Source organism: Petromyzon marinus, chromosome 7, assembly GCF_048934315.1.
Source record: "Petromyzon marinus isolate PM22_M1 ecotype Great Lakes invasive population chromosome 7, UKy_Petmar_22M1.pri1.0, whole genome shotgun sequence".
NCBI classification, from domain to species: Eukaryota; Metazoa; Chordata; class Hyperoartia; order Petromyzontiformes; family Petromyzontidae; genus Petromyzon; species Petromyzon marinus.
Genome location: NC_133673.1, coordinates 6,282,671 through 6,307,378, shown reverse-complemented (window position 1 = coordinate 6,307,378; position 24,708 = coordinate 6,282,671). Strand labels below are relative to the sequence as shown.

Genomic DNA, 24,708 nt, shown 5'->3' with positions numbered 1-24,708 from the left:
CGTGTAGTTCTGGGCTGATTCCTCACCGTTCTCATGATCATTCCAACTCCACGAGGTGAGATCTTGCATGGAGCCCCAGGCCGAGGGAGATTGACAGTTATTTTGTGTTTCTTCCATTTGCGAATAATCACACCAACTGTTGTCACCTTCTCACCAAGCTGCTTGGCAATGGTCTTGTAGCCCATTCCAGCCTTGTGTAGGTCTACAACCTTGTCCCTGACATCCTTAGAGCGCTCTTTGGTCTTGGCCATGGTGGAGAGTTTGGAATCTGATTGATTGATTGCTTCTGTGGACAGGTGTCTTTTATACAGGTAACAAGCTGAGATTAGGAGCACTCCCTTTAAGAGTGTGCTCCTAATCTCAGCTCGTTACCTGTATAAAAGATACCTGGGAGCCAGAAATCTTTCTGATTGAGAGGGGGTCAAATAGTTATTTCCCTCATTAAAATGCAAATCAATTTATAACATTTTTGACATGCGTTTTTCTGGATTTTTTTTGTTATTATTCTGTCCCTCACTGTTCAAATAAACCTACCATTAAAATTATAGACTGATCATTTATTTGTCAGTGGGCAAATGTACAAAATCAGCAGGGGATCAAATACTTTTTTCCCTCACTGTACCAAGATCAGGGGAAGTGGAATCTGCCATGCTGGGTGTGGTGGCGTATGCCCCAGTCTAGATCTTTGAAGGTGAGATTCATGGATCACGCGATGATTATATTCGTTATAATTATCATATCAATGAGACTACAATCTTTCTGGGTTATGGGCTGGCCAATAGATGGTAGTACAGGAAGCAGGTGGGTGACCTATCTGGAGGGATTTTTCAGTGATTATCCCCAAATATACATGGCTTTTTCAGGGCCTGTGCTCTTTGATTTATTCACAAATGTTAAATATACACATTAAGGTACTCATCCTACGTGAGAGAGTACAAAACATCATTAAAAGTAACACAGACTCGGTCAATCTTCCATGGATGTATAAAAAAAAATGTTGTATCAGTCATTAAATAAGACAGAAGGCCATCCGATATTTAAACTGAATATTGTTCACATGGCATGACTGAACGAATACCCCACCTTCACTTAAAACGTGTACATTTATTATTAAGTGCTTTACCATCTTTACCTTAATTTTATCTATTTCAGTTTCATATATTTGAGCAACATTGTACTTCTCAGACTTCTCAGCCACAGGAAATTTGTAGCAGCTAAACTTATTTTTATTGAAGTGGTGATTTGGCCCAGGAACGCATTGCTAAGTGGATTACATCTCGTTTCCCCACAATGCAGTCTGTGAGCTATTTAAAAATAATAATTTTATTAATCAATTTGTTTAGTATTACCCTTTGATAATTAAAGAGTTTATCTGTTAGCCAATGGCTACTATTATATAACTACTCATTTGACAATTTCAAAACTGGTCATATGAAAAAACGTTGAAAAAAATGTAATTATCATCAGGCGCCACAATTAGAGTGCAGTCTTCAACTCTTATGCACTCGATGTCTCTGGCCTATCTATGTATGTGTTGTGATGAATGGCTGTTGCCCAGAACGTTGCCTGTTCAATATTTTTTCCTTCTAAGGCCACGGTGTTACTGACCATGGGCGTTGGGTGGTTTTGTGCACCACTGCCAATGCAACATCGCCCAAAATTTAGTCTTAGCTACTGCAGGTTTTCTCAAGCTCCACTCTTCATAACCCTCCACAGTGCAAGTCCCCGCTTTTACATGGATTGGTACGGTTGTCTAATGTACGGTGCAACAGAAGTTCAAAATACATACGTACAAAGTTTCTCCATTCATACTCCTTTGTTACACACTGCGTGTTCCTGATGATTGGTAAAAAAAAAAAAGTCCCCACTTAACAGAGGTAAATTCAATTCATTAGGATGTGTGTGTACGTGTGCGACCCACCAGCGGGGAGCTGTAGCGTTAAAGGTCAGCGCGTTGCACTACGAACCCACTCATATCTGCGTGCGTGCCCATGTTCCACCCGACTCGAGCGCTCCACACTTGATGGGTGCTCGCCAGCGTCGCGTGGACATTTCACACCAAGTGAATCAATTACTCGTTGTGAGTAATTGGTTAGTGCTGATTAATGGGGGGTTGCTTCACACAATATGAGCAAGTAAAACAAAATAAACAGATAACATGAAGGGGGTCTTCTTGTGAAAAGGGAACAGGCAGATCAATGGGCACTGCCCAAGTAAATGACGGTTACAAACAACAGCACGTTCTTGCCCCTGAACAAGAATCTATATGCAAGTAAATCGAGCTGCACAGTGTATATATGTTTGTTGCAAAAATTGAACAAAGTGCGTTTTACTGTTTAGTTGACCGCCACAATGAAAAACGCATTTCTACAAGCGGAATTTTTCAGTTGGGTAACGGCGCTGCCCTGCCTATTTATTACCTCGCATCGCTGCTGGTTGAGGGACCTTCAATGAGAAGTAGTTTAAGAATGTATTTGATCTACTGTTTCACACTGGCCAGACAGTATGAAAGAGGTGGGAGAACCCCACGCTTTACCCCACCACACACGCGCCCTGCCGATCGACTAACTGCTGCGGTGTACCCATTTACACCGATAGGTGGAGAGACGCACGGGGGTGGGGGATTAAAAAAATTGAATATCGAACTCGTGACCTCGAGAATGCAGGCCCAGTGCGCTATCCGTTGCACAAATGCAGCATCCTGAGCAGGGCAAGATGCAGAGAATACAATTATCATCCAATCGGAGTGTGTGTTCATACCCGGCTGATAAAAACTGCTGAACGATTCGTAATGCAGCGCGTAAACCTTTTTCCGAGTTTACCCCACTCTTGCGATTCAACTAGACTTGACAACGCATGCCTTATCCTGTCATAATGTAACCCTGCCTGCGATGCAAAGGACGTCGAATGGCAATGTGAAGACAGGCCGAACCAGCTCAAAACATTCTCACTGCTCTGGAGAGAGCTTTACCAATAGCCGCTGTAATTGGCAAAGTGCCTCTGTGATCAGTCGGCAGAGCGTTTTACGCTATATCATTTTTGTGCCGATTCAGCGAGTGGAGGCAGACGCTGCTACATCTGCCAAACTGACTTATTGCCATTGACAACTTAATAGTTATTTTTCTCATACAGCATACGTATTCACTATGGAATCCAGATTGCAAGCGCTTTTGTTTTTGTTTAATTCTTTCACACTGAAGTCACTATACCGTAGCTACGAACGTGAAAACAAACGTAACTAATAACACGATCGAGAAACAAGAACCCGCCCCAAAAAAATCTGGAAAAATTCTGCGTAGAGTTTTTTTTTTTGCAACTGACAGTGCGCATTGACGTCAATGAAGAATGGAACGGAGGCATCTTTCAGACACCCGGGCAGCCAGCTGGCTTAGCGGTGCCATTGATTTTCTTGGAGACAAATTGGCATTCAATCCACAATCAGTGCGACGGCAGGGTGAGGGCCAAAGAGGGACGGCTTCTCCAAGGTCAAATCTTCGCTGTGATTGGTGCAGAGAATACCCAGCTGGATTACACATTCGCACGGTCATTGTGAGATTACCTAGGAGATTTATACGCAATTCGGTTTTTTTGTGTCCTACAAATATAAGAAACTTCATTCAAGATGTTGGAACCTGTACTTCTTTTTTGTGGCAAAAGTGCCCTTTCAACTTGTAGCGGAAAAAAATTGACTATCTGGATAATACCTTTCACTCGTGCCAAAAATTAGGTGGATTAAGACAGATGACTGGCACCTCAATATAAAATCATTTAGGAAAATGCAAGGCACTGGTAATACTCAAAGACTACCACTGTGACAGATTCAGAATGATGTTCGAAGCCATCAACAACATTAACACAACAGTACCTCAGGTTCATTCGAGATTTGAAGTTTTCGTGACTGCAAGGATCCATACTCTTTAGTTCTTTCGGTAAAGTCACGTGATTTTACCGAAAGAACCAAAGAGTATGGTACCTCAGGTTACCCAGGGATGAATCAACCGAGTCCCATCAAATGCATCTGCTTGGGATATCACCCCCCCCCTCCCCCCCCCCGCATGTGAGGGGTCAACATAAAAAAAATACATAGAGGGTAGGTCACAACCTAACTGCCGTATCGAAGGTGAGTCTCTCAAACTCATGATCTGTGTGATCCATCAACCCCCACCTCAAAAGTGCTCTATTATAGGTAAGTGCCATCATGTCTGGAAAATAACCACTTCGTAAGTTGCAGTAAAAAAGTATGATCTGTATAGTTATTGATGTTGCGTGACATTAAGCAACGTTGATTTATATCAGAACTTAGGGAGACCCGCCGATGTGGCAGTACTTTGCGTCGGTTGTGTGATGTAACGCAGAGTGCAGTGTGTGTTTTGTGGATTGCATTATCCAAGGAAATAGAAATTACCCCATAAAAAATAATGTTAATTTGTAAAGCATTTTCTGCAAAGGACTCAACCGAGAACTCAACTATCGATATCGTTGTTTGCAGTTTCCTTTCCGACGACAGCAGACAATGGCGGAAAAAGTGTGCGAAAAATGTGCTGCCTTGAACTTTTAGTCATGCACATTGCCAACCTTTGTGGAATTGTGCTGGTCTCTTTTGTGGCTTGTGATGGCAAAGTGGAGGATGCTCCTCGGTGCTTTGTTCGCAATGCACTCTCTCAAGAGCAATAACCAACAAATGTGTACCCAGATCCTCACGCAACAGTCACAATGGTGCAGTTTATTATCTTGGCTGAATAAAATTGCGACCTCTGAGAGCTTTTCAAAATAAAGTAGCATATTTTTTATAGTGAATGATTTTGTGGTATTGTAGCACAATAGCCCCAGCTTTATAATGCAGCCTTCGCACCATCAACTGAAGGCAACAGAATAAAGCCAATGGACAAGTTGTTTCGTGCAACAAAAAAGCTCCATAATCATACGCCAATTTAAAAACTGGCAATCAGAAAAATATTTTTTCAAAATGTTATTTTGAAAAATAAATAAAAGTGCAGTCTCAAACTCTCTGGCCTCGCTATTTATGCACAATGTAGAGGGGCAATTGCCTGAAACTTTGCCTATTATATACTTTTTTTCCTTTTAAAGCCAAAGTGTCGTTGACGAACACGTCGAGTTGTTTTCTGATGCTGCATGAGAATGGCGGCACACATACAAAATCTGAAATCTATGAACAACTACGACCAAAAGTCAAAGTCTAAGCGAGGTCAAATATATCTCCGCTCAAACAATTGGGTGCCACCCATTTCCATTGGTGTACATTCCACATTCCCATGGTGGTGATTAATGTCTCCATAGGATGATCACTATTGACTGCCCACAGGGAGAGGACATCCTGGAGCAATGGTTGGCCTGGATTGCGAGTCATATCCTCTAACCACTGAGTCACACAGTCAGATGTATCAATAATATACATGTACAGCTGGTTTCGTAAATCCATCTGCTGAATGAGGGCCTCCCGGTGCCTCATGTGCCATGCGAGACATTTGACCATACCGTGCTGGTCAGTACGGGTTGGTGAAGAAGGGGGGGAATAGAGAATACTGGATTTTTATGCAATGCCCTCGACTGCCCACACCACCTACAACACCTGTCCATGAGTCACGGTGGTTGCAAATCCCAGCAAAACCCAGGGTCAACTCTGCATATCTTCCAAAGCCTGATGAGAATGGACAAAGTCCAAGTGATTTGGTCATATGTGTAATAATAATAATACAAGAGACTGGGTTTAAATGTTCTGGCAGATGTGATTTCATTTTTTCTGTTTGCTCAAAAAGCCATTGTCAATTTGAAACCTAAAATAAGAGAGATAAGATTAGTATGGAGAGATGGATGAAGGCACTCAAGTGAGAGAAATTGGTCAAAACGTTCTAAAAGATGCACAATCAGCACTCGCGCCTGTCAAGAACACACATCTGCAAGTGACACACATTCGACCAGACAGCTGCACGATTCAATACATTGACGTCACTGCTCAATGCAATTTGACAGCCTCTTATGAGGCCATACTTTTGCGTCACACACGCACCCACATATACACCACGAAGAAGCATTGCGCAGTTAAAGAACATCCAGAAAGTGGGACTGAGATAAAGTGAGCAGACCAAATAAAAAGAACATTCAAACTTTCAAACCGTAATAAATAGGCTATTTAGCTTCAACACTAGGAAACAACTTATCAAGCGGCGTGAGATAGTTGTGGGAGGGCAGAGGTCAGTGGCTGCGCACACGCCTCACTACACAGGCATTTGCTTCAATACGACCACTCCAGCACTTTCTCCCTTAACCCTTTACCGACCAGCAGGCTCCTCCGAGCAGACCTCCAATGGCTAAGTGTCAAAGCTCCGCCTATCCAGCCACCGAGCCGGCAGTGGTTGTATTTTTGGTAGGCTGGGTCCCGCCGTGGAATTGTTCAATTTCCCAATCGGCTCAGGGCCACCAACGGAGATGATTGCTGCCCCACTGCTCGCTCGAGCAGAAAGAAGACACTTAGACTTGACTTTGAGGCAGACGGAAAGTACAGGCGAATCAGTGGCTTGGGATTTATATCAACTGCTTAGGCACTGAAAATTAATACCTTGGCGAAATTTTAGGATTATATCTGGCGGTCAGCACAATCCCCGATGGGCCGCGTCTACATTCGCGCGCGGCCCACATCTTCGCGGAAATAAAACCACATTTCAGACTTGTGGCCTGATGACCCTCTCGCATCATGAAGCTAATGGCCGATGTTTTGGCAGGCCCACACGTTAACACTTTTGCCCGTGGGCGCTCCGCTGCTGTCTCGCACCGCCACGTGCAATTTACCTGGCCGTGTAACACGTTGAAATGCCTGCTTTGAGCCCTTGCCCACAGACATGGCCTCGACCTTCCCGGCGGGTCGCAGGGCAGAGTCGCGAAGCTTGAGGACGGGGTGGCAGACGATGGGGAAAATGCGAGTGTGGTGCCGTCTCACCGTAATTTATTTCCTATGCAGGAGTTTTGGCAGCTGCGTGTGACAGGGTTAAAGGCTTAATTAGATTATTTCAGGCCTCACGTTGTGACTCCATGGTCTCCCCTTCGATCCTCTTGCTCCAGAGATTGTGTGCTACTCTGATTTCTGCTCGGACATCAATAAAGGATGACAGATGCAGTCAGGCATAGACACTTTCTCCACCCTCCCACTGTTTCTATCGACTAAAGGCCCTGCGAGAGTTTTTTTGGGTTCAGGAAATTTCTCAAATGATGCAGAAGTTTTATATCACTCCAATATCACCGCTACGGGTGCAACAGTTTTTTTAAGTCAAGCAAGAACTATGAAGAACAATGTTCCTTGTTTTTTTCACTTTCTTGACATTTTTCAGAAAGTGCACTTGAAAAACATGCATCATAATTAAATTATGAGAATCAATCCATGTCCCCTATCTGAAAACGTAATACATACTTCTGTCTATCAGCCTATTAGCTTTCCAGACCCATGTTAACCAGCAGAATGTATTTAAACACTCACAAACTCTGAAACTGTTACACCCAAATGGGGCTCATAAGCAGTCAGGCGTGCAACACAAACACTGCTGGTTTCACCAAACAGTATTGATAAGCACCCTCACTACACCACGGACTGTCAAGCAGGATGACCACAGTTTCCCAAAATGTTCACCGAGCGCAGTATTGCAGAGTTCCAAGCATTGGGTTCTATAAAGTGTTCACTTTTACATCTGACCAAATTCTGGAAAAATTACAATGACTCGTTACACTTCAGTGAGACAACCCTACCAATCATCTCCACTATACTTAAGCCTTTTTGACTTCCGATGTCAAAAGTCAAAGTGCCTCCCCTGCTTGAATGAACAGTGGAATGGCACTCATCTCATTGGCAGCCCTGAGACAGTGGTGTAAATGCCACATTTTGGTTGGTGGGGGGAACGTGTCTCTCCACAGGGCAAGCCCACTCATAAACTTTCCAAAGAGTGGCGCTCATTTTATCATCCCTCAAGAAATTATCAGCTAAGTAGATCCCCAATTAGAAATTGAACTCGCAGTCTTCTGACAAGTCATTTTATCTAAGCCCAGCTGCCTTTCATCTCAGTTCTAGAGGGGGGGGGGGGGGAGGGGAAAAAACACACGTCTTTATTTATTATTTAACCTGTTATTTATTAAAAAAACAGACATTACAGTGACTGGCTGACCCAGCAAAGTAATACTCTGTGTATAACAGCACAGTGCCCAAAAGCCCTGGGACAGCAGGTTCAGATCCATCCCAGCGAGAGATGATTGTAACTCATTCCACTCTGGCGGGTTTCGATGCCGCGCGCTGCAAGTTTCACGGCTTTTGGCCCAGTGCCTGATGCACATGAGCCCATGGTGCAAAAACGTCCCAGCGGTTTGCTTGTTGACCCTTTTCTATCGGTGTCCCATACTGCAGGAGGCTCGTACACCAACAGAGGCAGGGTGACCCGGTTATCGGCTCAAGCAAAGGGAACTCTCAGAACAATGCCGTTTAAAACGCAGTGACTTGAGTGAAAAAGTTGGGTTTCACTAGAGGCCGTCTGATAATTCGTATACCCATTCTCCACTCGCACCTCCGAGCCGAGCCAGCGCAGGGGCCTTCACCACAGGGGGTGGTTTTCCACTGGCTAATTGCCATAACAAGCCGGAAACCACGAGCCTCACAAGACACCTGAATCTGGCTCGTGGCTAAGCAGGTGCTGAGACGGGGCCCATGACGCATTCCGTTGTGTGCGACATCAGTCGGTCCAACTCAAACGCGGCGTCGCGGCGTCATCGACACGCGGCGTGACCGGTCCATTGTGTGTGACGTAGGCGTGCTTCTGACATCGCGGCTCGTGTTCCGCAATGGGAAAAAACCAACCCTGTCACCTCATGAGCAGCACCGGGCCGGGCTCGGCTCGGCACGGCCCCCGTCATGGCTCGGGATGGACAGTGGATGAAGACGCACGATCAAATTTCAAAGGAGACGCCTGCACAGAGGGCGAGTTCATCATTCACACCACACCCTGTGCAAAATTAAGTCAACGTGTCTCAAGCTCTAAAGGGGAAATGGGGGAAGCACCCAACTCTGTTGGCCGCCCTGACCCAGTGGTGGAGATTCAACATTCGTGTGCTGAGGACCACTCTGTCCATAGGGCAACCGACGATAAAATGGTACTAATTATGTTGAACCTAAACGGGATGACAGACTGTCTACCCCTGACTGGGATACAAACACGCGAGGTTCTGACAGTCACAGCACCAATTGTAGACCAGCCCTTGTCTTGCCGCTTTGTGTAGTCCACACCTGCACAATTTTGAGTGTATCATTCGGTATTTGAGCGGCACAAAGAACTAACCTTTTCTTTAGTTGTCAGCCTAGAGTGCTGATCAAAAGCCAGAACGTTGCAAGGTGATTTACACTTCACAGTTCCTCTCTCACTGCCTGCCAGCTGAAAAAAAAATACTCTAATTTAGATGAAGCTGAACATCATATCAGAATCCTATGGTTACAACCTCGGTGATGATTGATGACTTTCATAATGAAGATGATGACGGATGGAGGGCAATAATTGTTATAGATGTTCACGGATGACAGATGACAGTGCATACTGATGATTGATGATACGTGGGACAAGAAAGGGTGACTGATGAGAACTGATGATGGTTCTTAATAATGGCAGGATGAAGATTGAAACTAATTTTATGAATACGACTTTCAAGGTAAACTAGGGAGACATTACCATCAAGGGCTGAGGAATAAATGTCTCAGAAAAATGATTTTGTGTTTGTGGTATAATAAAGCAGAGGCAACAGACCAGCGCTCAACTCCATTGTAGAGGCCAGTGGTTGAAATTCCACGTTCTCTCCACGGGATGACAATAGTTAATTTATCACCAAAAAAAGTATCATTTAATTGGCTTTGAAGGCATGATGGGCCTCAGCCGTCCTCCATTTGAACCGGCAACTCTCCAACTCCGAGATAAACACTAGCTACAGAACCACCTGACAGGTTTAAACATCTCCACAAAACTTCAACGTGCAAGTACATTCCTTTTTGTTCATCCACTGCCGGATGAGGGCCTACCCACACCGTGACAGTCGTGGGGGATATTTAACCATACTTCACCACGCTAATTAATGGCAGGATGGCGAGAAGCTTAGACGTTCAGTACAATAATTAATTTTGCTGCATTGTCCTCTGCTGCCTCCTACAAAAGGCCCAATAAGAAAACCTTTAATAGCCGAGTTAAAGTCAAGCGTTATGTACGTGTGTTATTGTTGGTAAGCAAGTCATGATTGGTTGATTTATGGGGCGCCATGGTGGCGAGATGTTAACTACCTCACCTGTATGTATGCAGAATTTCTTTCACACCATACGTAGCCAACCGTAATAATCGGAGGTCGTGAATTCAGGAGGTCGTGAATTCGATCTCGACCCTGACGCCTGCTGTATATTTGGAGTTACATTTTCTCCCCGTGGACGTGTGGATTTTTCCAGTTTTTCCCTCCACATTTTGAAATATGCATTTAGAATTGTTTTTGGTGTAGACCTACTGACGGTGTCGGAGCCCTCTCCTACATTAACATTAGCTGCCCCGCCCATCTCTAAACCTTTACAAACAGCTTGCCCTCAGCAGGCTAACCTCCCTGTTCCTGATGACGACCGCTTGTGTTGAGATCGAAACGTCGTGACATTTTTTAGTCACTTTCTTTTCATTATTTGATTGTTATTGTTTTTTCTTCTATCTACGTGACTTTTCCGAAAGAACCATTGAATATGCATTTAGAATATTTAGCTGCAGTGAGTTATCATTCGTGGCAAGGTCACTCCCGAAAAAGAGCTATATAGCTCAGTTGGACTTAACTGTTCAAATAAAAACGAGTTTATAGTTTAGTTTATAAATGACTGACAATAACAAATATCAAGTAGAGGCAAGAGAGATGCTATACATAATCACAAATTCATTTTCATTCCTTTTTAGCACAATCCACACTGCAGGCTTAACCTTCAGAGCTAAAATAAAATAAAAAAAACATTCCATATTTTTTGCTAATTCCCCACATCAGCTGTATCCAATGTGCCAAATCAAATGATTGACAGATTCCAATGAGATTTGCCACTAATATATTGGATATTCATAATAAGAGATTTTTTTTTTAAATTGCAGACTGGCTCATTTCGAAGCACAATGTAGGGAGTGAAATTAAACCCAGAGTGATATTATCTTTCGTCAAACGAAAGCGACAATGTTGGTAGCTACTGGGTAGGAAATGGCATGGGTCCAGGGTTGAGAAAATAGTGCAGTCTATTCTGCGCCTGACTCCAGACAAACTAGCCAGCCGATTGGTCTTGCAATAAGAGCTATTGGGCCCTCTCAGTCTGCTTCAATGGGATCAATGTTTCATCACTATACTTGAGGAACTGGTCTCATCCGCATCAACCATGGTCAAACCACTGCTAGATGAATGAAATCATCTCGTGTGCAGGTGCTATGTGGATTATTGCATCTCAAAAATGCAAAAGATGGTGGCTTTGGGAAGTGTTAATCCAGCAGTGGATTGACATCCTAATAAATATTCATGAACATGGTCACACCACGAAGATGCAATTGAATTGCACCAATGCACTGGTAATATCGAGCCTAGGAATCACTGTGTTTGCAGCAATCGACTCACAGTTCAAAGGTAACGCGTTCATATCCTCCTGGTCAGTGATCAGTACAGCCTATCATCTTTCTTGCTTTCAACAAAATGAACACACACTTTGCAGCAGATGTACAGTCGTTATCCTACAGACAGACCGACCTGTGCCATGACAATGTGTCATTTCCAGCAGTGGCTCAGGACCGCCAAACAGAGATGAGCATAATCATTCCGTGCATTGCCCGGGGTTCGTGCTGTACACTTGCCCTCCGACGCGTGCTTCAGGCCGTGCCGTGCGATATTCGGCGTGAGCACAGCTTCTTTGAGCATGCGGGCGGGTGGACACACCGACTAGTTTGTACGACAGTTGAGGCAGCTGTCAATGGATCTATATACGCAGCATTGCCAAAGCAACCTTCATGTGGCGGAGTGGAGACATTGGAAATAAAAGTTTAAAACACCAAGTCGAGCCAGCTCGTAGACCGCCCCCCCCCTCCCCCACTCCGTCATCACACTCTCAATATATCGTGGCTTTGCTCGCAAACGTGCCGCTCGTGATCTTCCTGGAGCAGAGGAACTGGGGGCCAACTTTGAAAGGGGCAGGGAGCTTGGCCCCAAAAGTAACAGGTTTGAAGACTCTGTGTTTGCAGCACATTTGTCTGTGTAGATGAAAGCAGCCTTATTCAGATTCCCCCTCTCGCTTTTCCTTGGATGGCTTCAAAGAATGTCCATCCTTGTGTCTTGCCTTCATCTATGCTCAATCGCAAAAAAAGTACTTGTAGCTGTGATGTAGGAATTGCTGTGCACACACAGTGCATGCACTCAAGTTCATAACGCAGCTGGAACATGGTAGAGCAAAAATAAGCCAGTGATTCGAGACCTTGTTAATGGATATGTTCAACATTTTCTGAAATATTTTTGTATTCCGCCACATGATCCCAACACAATGTTACTAACAAAGTGTAATATAAACTTCACTGTGATGACGGGTTTGAGTGAATATATATACGTATAAAAAAACATTTCAAAAACTATAACAGTTACGTTTCATTTGCTAGGAAATAAATGTATAATCTGGAAGCCTCATAATGTTGCGGGGCATGTTTAAATATGTGTGTCCTTCTGCACACGATATCACATGGAATTGAGCTGTCATTTTTTAGTGTTGGTGACACGGTTTGCCAATGCCGAAGAGACATTACTGACAATTACGAACAAATAAAATTGGACGTAGTGGTGATGCACCCCGGCCATTCAGGCAGGGAAGGTGGACCAGACAAAGATGGAGCCATCATATTCACAATGCATCCACCTGCGCATGAGCCTGCAGAGGGCGGTACAGCAAGTGGGTGTATACCTATACGTAAGCACATATCAAACATGTTCTCTCAAATGCGTTGGTTAATCTTGGCACTCCCATTCCACTCCAACATCCAAACATCACAAACAGGGGCTCGTCTGAAAGCTGAGAATTAGTGATGTTTTCCTCGGTAAATTCACATATAATTATAAACCATCAACTATTAAAAAAAGTTACTTTGTGACTAGCACAAAACAAACTCTGAATCGGTTTTGTGACAACTCAGTCACGAAAGCTTTAAATCGAAATTTAACTCATGATAATGTTTATAAGGGAAAGAAAATGAAACCTTTAAGAGCAATGTCAATTATTAAGCATCTACCAGATGATGTCTGTCTATATAACGGTGCATAAGAGGTAATCATAAACAGTTATAACACAAGCTAAATAAGTACACGATTAAGACTAAATGATTCAATATTTCATTTTTAAAAAAGAACAAAACATTAAAATGTCAAATGTATTATAAACAACGTGCAGGGGAAATAAATCATTGATTCAAATCACACAACAAACTACAAACATCAACAGTGTTACTAATCAGACAAATAACATTAAGGGCTCATCCATCCTAGGCCACATAATAAACAGACGTAATAAAAGAGCCAGTGTGCTTATTTTTAAACACGTATTTTTGGGGGGCAATAACCATTAATCCGAAATAGTATATTATAGAAGTGAAACGCTACTGGAATAAAAAGGGCTGTGCACTAATGTGCAATATGAGGTTCCCCTCCTAGGCCGCTATTGTAGTGAGTGCTAATGAAAAAGGATTTACTCGAAGAGAATGCTTCCTTTAGCCCCTTCTGCTTTCCCTTTGGCAAAGCCCCACGTGGGTAAATAGGGACTCCAACTAAAGCGACGACGCTCGAGTCAAAGCACTTGTGATCAAAGCTGAGAACGGCTCCGCCAAATAGGAAAAGAGAATGACGGATCAGAAAGAAGAAATTTGGTCAAGAGATCTCACCAGCACTTCACTAATGCCTTATTACTTAGCCGTTTCAATGCTCAAGCACGCGGTTTCACCACTGTCTGGTTGTTGAGACGCTGCTTATGAGAAGGGGAGGAAAACCCCCAGCTTAAAATAAAGTGACAGACATTTTTTGCTCATTCGAAATGTTCATCTGGTAAAAAAGGGGCATAACTTTGAAATCCATGTCCAATTTCCCCCCCCCCTGCCCCCCCAAGAACATATTCATAAAAGTTGTAGCTAAAATAAATCTGCAGAAGAAATCCTTAGTAAAGCACTCAGTGTTTGTTCTTAAATAGCTTAAGCTGTCTTTGCTCATTCAGACAACATAGAAATCATAAAGACCACAATCTTAATTTCTCATAATTTAAATAAACAATCAGGAAGCCCATTGACACACATTTTCCTTGCCACATGACACACACTTCCACATCATTCCCCGACAATTCGTTTGTTGCGCATTTTTAAAATGTGGTACTTAAAACTACGCCACTAGAATGCAATGTTCCTGTCTGGTGCATGGCATCACAGGGCCTTGAGCACCCTAGTTAGCGCAGACGTAATTCACCAGGGAGACACTGAACCCCGGACGGAACCCGTGTACATTGACTCCGTTGTGCATATGCAACTACTCGGTTATTGAGCCATTATTCAATACAATCATGGCCAATATATATTTGCATTTCTGACAGCACCAAGTACACATGAAATTCATAGGCCGATTGCAAGCGCGCAACAAAAACACCACTCATGTCATCAAAGACGGAAGCTACCGCGTGATACTTCACCGCAAAACGTTTCATCTGTGATATTTCTCCCTTACAATATGTGGGTGGGTATACATATACATGTCATCTACACAGCGTGCGCATGAAGATGAAAAGGGTCCCAAACAATTCTGTAAAACACAAGGGGCTAATCCTGCAACTCTCGCACAGCAGAGACGTGCGCTAGGCCCGCCTGTCAAGTGTGACGTTAAAAGAAAATCCGCGGACACCTAATGAAAAACCCCGGCGCGAAATTGAAGTGCAAATCTAAAGCTCCCAAGAAGCACCGAGTGGTGGCCTGCCTTTGTAGCTCAGGAGAGTCTGACCCAACGCATGCCGTGGGCAGTTAACTAGGTTAATGGGTAAAACATCACAGGCTACCTCCACCAAACTGCCAGCATGCGCTCTGACCACTCGCATGAGTTTCATGTTCGTCTCGCCTGCTGTGCCCCCCTCAAAATATTTCATCGAAACCACTCAAGGAACGGCTTGAACCTTTTCTTTACCCGAAGGGGTTACCGCCGACTCGGTAAGCGTTTTAATGCAACTGTGCCTAAAGTTGTGCCGTTGCAATCCATGTCAAATGTTACTGGTTAAGAATGCGTGCGCCTGTGACCATTACTGAGGCTCATGTTGTCATTAATGCTGATATGAAACCTTTAAACCTTTCGTTTGTAATCAAGCACAGGCCCAGTTAATAATAATTCGCCTATTCTTGGGTGTGTGTGCCAAAAGGCAGTTTCGACCAAATGCTGGTGGGAAAACAGCCAAATCGCCAAACCCTAATCAATCCGAATTTTTTTTCCTGGTGAAAATTATCAATGCATGAATAAGGGTTAATATATCTTTAGAAAAATTAGACAAGGAAAAGTAATGGACACGATACCTCCTTCCATTTTTGATCTATGAATTCAATCTCATTGACCCACTCCGCCAGAATCCTGTCTTCAAGGGCCTTCCTGCCATTGTCTGTTCTCGGCCACTGGCACAAATCCTGCTTGGAGACTGCGGACAACTCAATCTTAACCCAGGAGGATCCTGAAGTAATCCCAATTGTGCACCTTGCAGTTGAAGCCTCGTTTAGGCTGGGAAACGTTCTCTACCCCAGTGTGCAGGCCTGGTGAATATCCAATACAGGCCCCCTCCAGACCGAAAGTAAAACATCACCCCCCTTCCCCAAGACCTCAAGAAATCCCGATAGGGAGTAGGTCCCTGCAATACATCAAAATCTGTTTCCAGTAGGAACAGCAGGCGTAAACAGGGTGTGGATTGACCGAAACAATTTTTCAGTTCCTGATATTCTGCTGGAGCAGGTCTGAGGGACATGAGTCAATGGACCCAAGAATGAGGGAGCATGTTAACGGCCATGAATATGAAGCAGATAGTCCATTGTTGTGCCCTTATCATGGAGACAAACTCCAGGTGCAATTTCTTATAGGTTAAACTTCTGACTTGAATTGCTTAAAGGCCCCATGAACAGCGAGTGTTTACTTTTCACACCGAATTGTTGCAACTGTTAATCTCGAAAACAATACAAAAATATATTGATGAAAGTTCATTACGTTGCTATGAATATACAATTAGAAGTCATTTTTATTTTCCACAAAATGAGTAAAATCACGTTTTTTTAAATATCCTGCAATATAAAATGTTCAAGTTATGGTCATGCATATTGTACCAAGTAGACGTCTGCTGCAATTTAATCTGTGCGGTTGCAATCACAATTCCCTTATTTTAAAGCTCCGAGTTTCAGTCATGGTGTTTTATACTCGGTGCTATTTTGTGCGGTCTATTTGTGAAAACCACAACTTTACTGCCCCTACTCAAAGCGGCTGCCTCTCACACTGGAAGCACAGTAAAAAAAGGAGCCACAAACACATCATCATAACTCACTCAGTTTTAGAGTCATGGGCTCTTATCGAAACGTCCTTCGTGTCTACAAGCTAGCAGATGGGAAGCACCCCTTTCCAAATGAGGCATCGCTAATCTGATAATGTCCCTGCAGCTCTGCATTGTCACAGCAGCTTAAATGAGGGCTTGAATGCCCACCCCCTACCATCACAGCAGCAAAGGCAATGTGCAGATTTTCCTGAAAACAGCAAAAAAATAACTAATCCTGCACTGACGTTTCTTCACTGCATTTATTTCCAAAGTGAAATTAAAATGGCAGGTGTGATGGGGCACGTGATGGGTCAGGCAACAACTGCAATCCAGGGACTTGGGAGGAATGAATCGTGGATCACACAGAGATCCGATAGTCACATTGACGTATGATCATTTGGAGATGGCACTGACATTCGGTTGCTACACTCTCGACGTGGATTCTGAGTGTGTCTCTCTCTGCCTCGTGTACGCGAGAGATTCCTCGCAGCACATTGGATATTTCCGCACACACACAAGAGCAATTAACTACATGCCTCAAGCAGGACCATTCTGCCAAAAGTCTCTGTACTCGGTGAAGCTCCTCTGCAAACACAGACTGTTAAACCTTCAGGTTTAATGAGATCGATACCCGAGTACATGAGTCACTCTGAAGGTCATAACGAAGGGACCACACGAGTTTGTCTCTATAGACAACAACTTTAGGAGAAAAAGAAATAGCCAGTGTCATGACATTGGATGTACTTTAACATTGCTTCCCAGTTCACATGCCATCTGAATTTCAAACACTATATTTAGATCACTGGCGTTGGCCATGAGCGGGAATTGAACTCAGGCTGCCGGGTTCGTAGCGCAGTGCGCTAACCACTGCACCCCTGCTTCCCACATATATGCTTCCTTCGCCAATGCTGGATTTCATGCCAAGAGAATTAATTTTGAGGTCAAAATGTTGTCAACAGACAATTTCAAACAACTACATATATCCTGATCTGGTATATATATAACGATCTGGTAAATCAATGTTTCTGGATATTTTCGACAATAATAAAACAGAAAAAAACTCAAGCGCACTTCAATAAGAAAACAGAATTGCTCTGTGAGCCAACATTGTCACTATAAAGCACAACACGGCATGGAAACATCCCGATCACCAAATAGTACTGATTTGTATCATACTGACTTCCCCAATGCTATAATGTGTTGTCCTCATTCTAAGGTTCAGAAACTAATCGCAGAGTGCTTCATGAAAAAATTGACCCTGCCGCAGGATTGTGCAATTTCCATACAATGGGCTCAAGTGTACCAGCAGTGTTTGGTAGATGAGCGCTGCCCCTATTGTGACAATTAATGTAATTATCACAATGGGGGCATAATTGTTAATTGCCTAATTTACATATATTTTTTTACTGAAAAACATGTTCGGCGTCACTCAAAGAAACTGTGATGCTTCCACGTTGTAATTCTGAATCCCAGAGGTCACTGTTTTTTGTGTTTAGTTTGTTGTCCTGCCACCCGCACCTCCGATTAGCACGCCTGGCTGCGCGCGGTGCGAAAGAAGTTCAATATACATACACAGGTGAGGTGGTTAACATGTTGCCACCGTGGTGCCCCATAAATAAACCATTCATTACTTCGCCTTTGTAGGAGGCAGCAGAGGGCATTGCAGAAAAATGCATCGTTGTACTGAACTTCTATGCTTCTCGCCATCCTGTCATTAATTAGCATGGTGAAGTCCGGTCAAACATCCCCCACAACTTGCACGGTGTGGGCAGGCCCTCATCCAGCAGTGGATTGACAAAAAGGGATGTACGTGTACACTGAAGTTTCGTGGAAATTGTTTAAGCCTGTCAGGTGTTTCTGTAGCTAGTGTTAATCTCACAGTGACAGAGTTGCCGGTTCGAATCTGGGACGGCTACGGCCAATCATGCCTTCAAAACCAATGAAATTGTACTTTTTAAACATACGTGCATACACACTGGTTCAAAACCCTGGTGCGGCAATATAAATAATAGGCAGGTTTCGTAAATCCCCCAACCCCCCGCCCTCCGCCACAGTTAGACAATTGGCAAGTTGCGTGTAGTGGAGTAAAGTGTGGGCACTCCTGCCCCCTTGAAGACATCGAGCCAGTGTGGATGAGAAGGTCAAAATACCTCCGAGGAAGGGCTCCCTTTGAGCTTCGCTCGTGTGGACATCCGACTTTATCAGGGAAGTGAGCGAGCAATTGTATGGTTGCACCTTTAGCTTTGCAATTAAGTAAAAAAAAAACCTGTCGGTGAACTGTTTGTCACTCCCATATGCTTGTTATACCCGTGTGGGGGAGCCTTGTTGCTGTTCTCAGTGTCACGAGAGCACAGTTGTCGTACAGACAGGTGTGCACTGCCAAGTGCCAACAAATGAATTCCACGGAGCGCTGGCTCTCGGTGCACACGGGCCTTCCAGTCGGCGGTGAAAGTCACCGTGTGGTGACAATGTCATCACTTTTAACTCAATAACAACAAAAAGCATGCCGTTGCCTCAACCATTCTTTCTGTTTTTTTAAGGGCCATGATTAAAAAAACTGAAACAAATCACACATTTGCAAACAGAATGCATGATTGTCAAAGGGGTCAGGGTGTTTCTGTTCCTCAAATGAGTGTTGGGTGGTGCTGTATTCCAAGGGTGGACATGAAACGGTGGTAAACTCAACATCCCATGGTGGGGGAGCACATTTTTGCAGGAGGGCTGCTGGCTGAGAGTTGCGGGTGTCATTTCTGGATTCCTGACATCAGGATTCATGATACCTATTGTTTATCTTGATTTGGAAAGTACTCTGCATGTAATTACTGACAGCAATTTAAAAGTGATACATTTAGTATTGGCTGGAAATTCTGGGGTTGTGATGCATTGGAAATGCCCATTTAATGTGATATTCAAAGCTTATTAATGCCTTGAATGAATGATGCCGTGCTATAACGGATCATTATTTATCAATCTTTTTTGTTTTTGGTTTGGCTTGCTCACCATCAATTATAAAATAAATTGTTCATAATTTAAAAAGTAAGATATTTAGAGATGCAGTGTTCCACAATAAGTACAATAAAATCATAAACCTACAAACACATTGCTTGGAAGTTGCTGATGAAATTAAATGTTTGCAGTTTCTACAAATTGTTAATTTTGTCCCTTAACATAGCACAGTGATAAATAACAACGGTCAATGTTTTCGTGATTCATATAGATAAATACTTAATTTGTTGACTAAAACTGATTTAAACTCATTTAAATTGTAAGTATTAGCATGTGTGTTTGGGGGGGGGGGGAGTATATATGTGGGAAGCAGGGGTGCAGTGGTTAGCGCACTGCGCTACAAACCCGGCTACCTGAGTTCAATTCCCGCTCATGGCCAACGCCAGTGATCTAAACTGGTCCTGGGCCTCGCCTAGGTCGACTCAGCCTCGAATTAGTACCTGGTGCCGTGTGTAAACATTGCCACATAGGGAGACAAAGCTCCCTGGGTGTAGTGTTGGCCACCCATTCCCCTATATGCCATGCTGGCCTTGAGGTGCTCGCTAACAGCGCTTGCCGCGAAAGTATGTTAACGCTATATGGGGTATAAAAAATAATCAGCTGTTACAAGATTTTACCACCACCTGCTGATTTGTGTGGACACATCTGCAAGAGCAACCATTGGACAATAAGCGTCACATACATTATCTATTTGCAGTCAAACAGACGCATTCACACTAAGTACGTGATGAATAATTCAATTACAGTCTAGTCGTATAGGTCAAGAACTGTTTCAGGAGGCTCCCTATAAATATGTTTGAGAGCTTTACACTTCAGTGGTGGAGACATTGAAGATGGAATGACACACAATTCTCGCCCGTTACCTCCACATCTTGTCATCATTCCCTTGAAAACTCACATGGATGCACCCAAGCTCTTCTTGACACCTTGACATGTGGGCGTGCCGCCACATGACCTAGGTCAAGCAGCTGCATGCGAGTAGAATTCTCACAATGTGCATGCAGTGCACGTGCGTGCGTGCGTGTGTGTTTAAAATCATTTTTAGCTTCACATTTAAACAAAAAAAACTGTTTTCCACCATTTGCCAATCCACCGTTGAATGAAGGCCTCCACGCCGCTGTGGTTGTTATATGAACGTACTTCACCATGCTAGTGAGTTGTTGCAAAGTGTGAAGGGCAGGGCCCAGGACTGGTTCCAATATAGTTCATGGGCTTGAGCAGAAATTGGTACCACCTAAGATGTCACAAATTTAGTAGCAGCAATGTGTTTGCATGGTTAATAAGAGTGCATTGTTTTATAACTTACTCATTACAAATGGTTGTCACACTATTTACTTTTATTGGCCACATAAAGCAATTAAAACTGTTAAAGTTATCCCACCTCAGGTGCTAACAATAAGTGAAATATCTAGTCTGGGCTCATGGACAAATGTTACTTGACATGAAGGTAATCTGGAAAAGGAACTCGGGCTTCAAGATTCATGATGTAATGCAGACTACTCCATCCAGATTTATATATGGCAAAAGATAAAGCTCAGGTGAGTAATGCAACAGCTCACGTCTCATCTCCAGCAGTGGTGGAAATTCTATACTCCCATGGCAAGAGGGAAAAGGGGGGGGGGGGTGATCTCTCCATGAAATTAACACATTTGACTACATGTAAAACGGTAAATTATTTTATCGACCACAGATAGATGATAGGCCGAGCTGTCCCCTGACCATGATTTTAATTTTAAAACTTCTAATTGTGAATCACTTGCTTTGGACGCAGTCCTTCTTGCACTGCAGAACAAACAGGAAGCAAAGGGGGGCAATTTCCCCAATAGGTCAGACTCTGAATGGCAAAGTTGGAGAGTTTTTTTGGTTTGTGGGTATGCACCACTGACAATGCAGTGCCTTACCTTCCAATATTGTTCATCTGAATGAGAGCAGTTGTGTCGGAACAGACAGAGAAATTAGTGAATAAACCCCACAGAATTCTCAATAACAGGAGCAGCAGCAGCAACAGCAGAAATAGCAGTAGCAGCAGCAGCAACAGCAGCAGCAACATCAGCAGTAACAACAGTAGAAGCAGCAGTACTAGCAGGAGCAGCAGCACTAGGAGTAGAGGGTGCCCCCCCATTGTGCAGCGTGCGCTCCAAGGCAGGGGACGAGCACGAGGTTGCTTTCACAGCTCACCAGGCGAGGCGATGTCGATCCGGCGTCCTTTGAGCATCCTCTGAACGCGCACCATCTGCAGGGCATTTTCGCGGCGTCGCGCCCGATCCGACACGTGCTGGCACGCCTCCGCCACGGCCCTCACGGCCTCTGGGAGGGCGCAACGGAGTAAAACAAACACAACGCAAAACCATCGCCCGACGCCGCAGCAAAGCTGTCACATGTCACAGTCCGTCAAGTGCGGCTCATCTAATCTGTAAAATATTTAAGCGTTATTTTAATATGCTAGAATTTCGGCAGCCTACTTCGCTCCTACGGAGTTGATTCTCGGTGCTTTGCCTGTCACGCCCACTAATGTCCTCCCCCCCCCCCCCCCCCCACCAATGCGTGCTGATACTACGGACTCTGTTGTATGTAGGGTGTGGGGGGGGTGACATTTATTTTGGGGGGGACTACAATTTTTGGGAACCTGTTGGATCAACTTTTTACCTCCACATCTGAAGAGGCGTCCTCTTTCTATAAATTGACGGACAAACGGAATGCCGGTCTTTTATAATAGCTTTATATATTTTTTCATACGTGTGAAGTACCACGTCGCATACCTGACTTGCTGAGGGATTGAGGGTATAGGCGTTTATGTGACAAGGTCAGATTTGTGAACATGCATTGGAAATAAGTTTCACCGTGAACAAAAACCGCGCTGGGTGCGGGCGGTTAAAAGGTCAGGCCGGATGTGTGATGGACGTATATGCGATTGTGAAACTTTGATTTAAATGCATGTCAGAAGGCTGTGTTTTCAAATCTCAGTAGTCAGGTTCGATTCAACCTACCACCCCCTTTGGGGACAGTAAAATAAGCACCAATTTGTTCCAAGTAAAATGTACGCATGCTATGGAGCGACTGACCTCCATCACAGAAATGTAGAATTTCCACCACTAGCTTAGATGACATGCATTGGTCTCATGTTTATTTTAAGTGGGGATATTTTTTTCTTCCATACATATACAGTAAATAGTATAAATCCACACTGCAAGGTGTAATTCATGTTTATATACTGTATATATACAGATGTTATGTAGGCATGGAACAATAATGAGTTCTGCTGTGCCTCATTGAGTGGGTTACGGCATTTCCACTCTAAGGCCACGTGCTATCTCGTAATGGCCTTGCGCTCAAGCACTGTTCATTCCAATACTTTGAACAAAGTATGGTACACACACCATGAACCAATCAGCAAAATTGAATCAGCAACAGCTGTGGGCATGTTATGATGGAAATTTTAAAGACCAATTAATTTGGCTTGTTTCCAACTTTTTTTCATAAAAATGTGAATCATTTCTTTCTCCTCTATACTCATTGGTTTTAAGAGGTCTGTGTATTGTCGTTTGATTGCTATTAACATTCCACTCTCACAGCTTTCCTTTTCCTCAACATGCTTTTGACGATTTCAGATAACGCGGTGATAATTTACAGATTTTTTTTTACATTGCCCCTCACATTCAGTGCCCTCTACACTACAATGTTAATAATTTTTCATTTTATTGAGCAACCACTGGATCTTCGCATTAAGAACAAAGGAAGAACGTCTGGACCAGATGGAATATCTGTAGAAATCATGAAAAGAAACCAGACCAGCTGCCGTAGATAAATTAGCGGATGTGTTTTCTAAAAGTTTACAAAGGAATGAAATTATTAATTCATTGACTGATGCCTCAATAAATTTGTCTACATAAAATGGGAGGCAAAACCGATCTGGAAAATTATATATTGTATTAGCCTAACATAGCTTTATAAAATGTTTACCAAAAATCATAGGTAGAACAAACTAATGGACATATTAGAGGCTAATCAACCATAAAAGCAAGCTTGATTTACACACGCTTTCTTGATTTACACACACGCTTTCTTGATTTACACACACGCTTTCTTGATTTACACACACGCTTTCTTGATTTACATACACGCTTTCTTGATTTACACACACGCTTTCTTGATTTACACACAAGCTTTCTTGATTTACACACAAGCTTTCTTGATTTACACACACGCTTTCTTGATTTACATACATGCTTTCTTGATTTACACACACGCTTTCTTGATTTACACACAAGCTTTCTTGATTTACACACAAGCTTTCTTGATTTACACACACGCTTTATTGATTTACACGTGCTTTCTTGATTTACACACACGCTTTCTTGATTTACACACACGCTTTATTGATTTACACGTGCTTTATTGATTTACACACACGCTTTCTTGATTTACACACACGCTTTCTTGATTTACACACAAGCTTTCTTGATTTACACACACGCCTTCTTGATTTACACACACGCTTTCTTGATTTACACGTGCTTTCTTGATTTACACACACGCTTTCTTGATTTACACACACGCCTTCTTGATTTACACACAAGCTTTCTTGATTTACACACACGTTTTCTTGATTTACACGCGCTTCATTGATTTACACGCGCTTTATTGATTTACACACGCTTTATTGATTTACACACACGCTTTCTTGATTTACACACACGCTTTCTACCATTGACCACATTGAATGAGATTATAAAAAAATAATACCAAATACCATTATGCATGACGTTCATAGAAAATAAAATGAAAGCTCTCACAGAACCAAGGCCTTCGTTAAATATCAATTATACGCATTTATTTATTTATTACATAGCTACATTGAGATTTCATAACAAATGTAACAAAAGAGAAATCAGCGGAGTCGGGGAAGGAATTACGCCCTCACCAAGGCTATTCAAAGCAACATTTGAATGTATTTGCCGAAAACTGTATTAGTGAAATTAAATGTATGAACATTAATGGAGAAAGTTAACAAATCTGAGGATTTGCTGTCAACAGTCGTTATAGCAACCAATGGGAATGGACTACAGAAATTTTAAACTTAACAAAGGATGTAAAGCTGAGAAAGATAA

The 24,708-nt window shown here is 43.2% G+C and overlaps 1 protein-coding gene across 9 annotated transcripts in view; it reads right to left on the bottom strand.

The window, feature by feature from the left end:
* The window catches only part of ARHGEF39 (Rho guanine nucleotide exchange factor 39), a 161,329-nt gene that overhangs the window by 82,662 nt on the left and 53,959 nt on the right, over positions 1 to 24,708 (bottom strand). For all 9 annotated transcript variants that reach the window (XM_076065288.1, XM_076065289.1, XM_076065285.1 and 6 more), the window contains one exon: positions 21,779 to 21,907. In XM_076065288.1, coding sequence (XP_075921403.1) covers positions 21,779 to 21,907 — 129 coding nt within the window. The remainder of the gene's footprint in view (positions 1 to 21,778; positions 21,908 to 24,708) is intronic.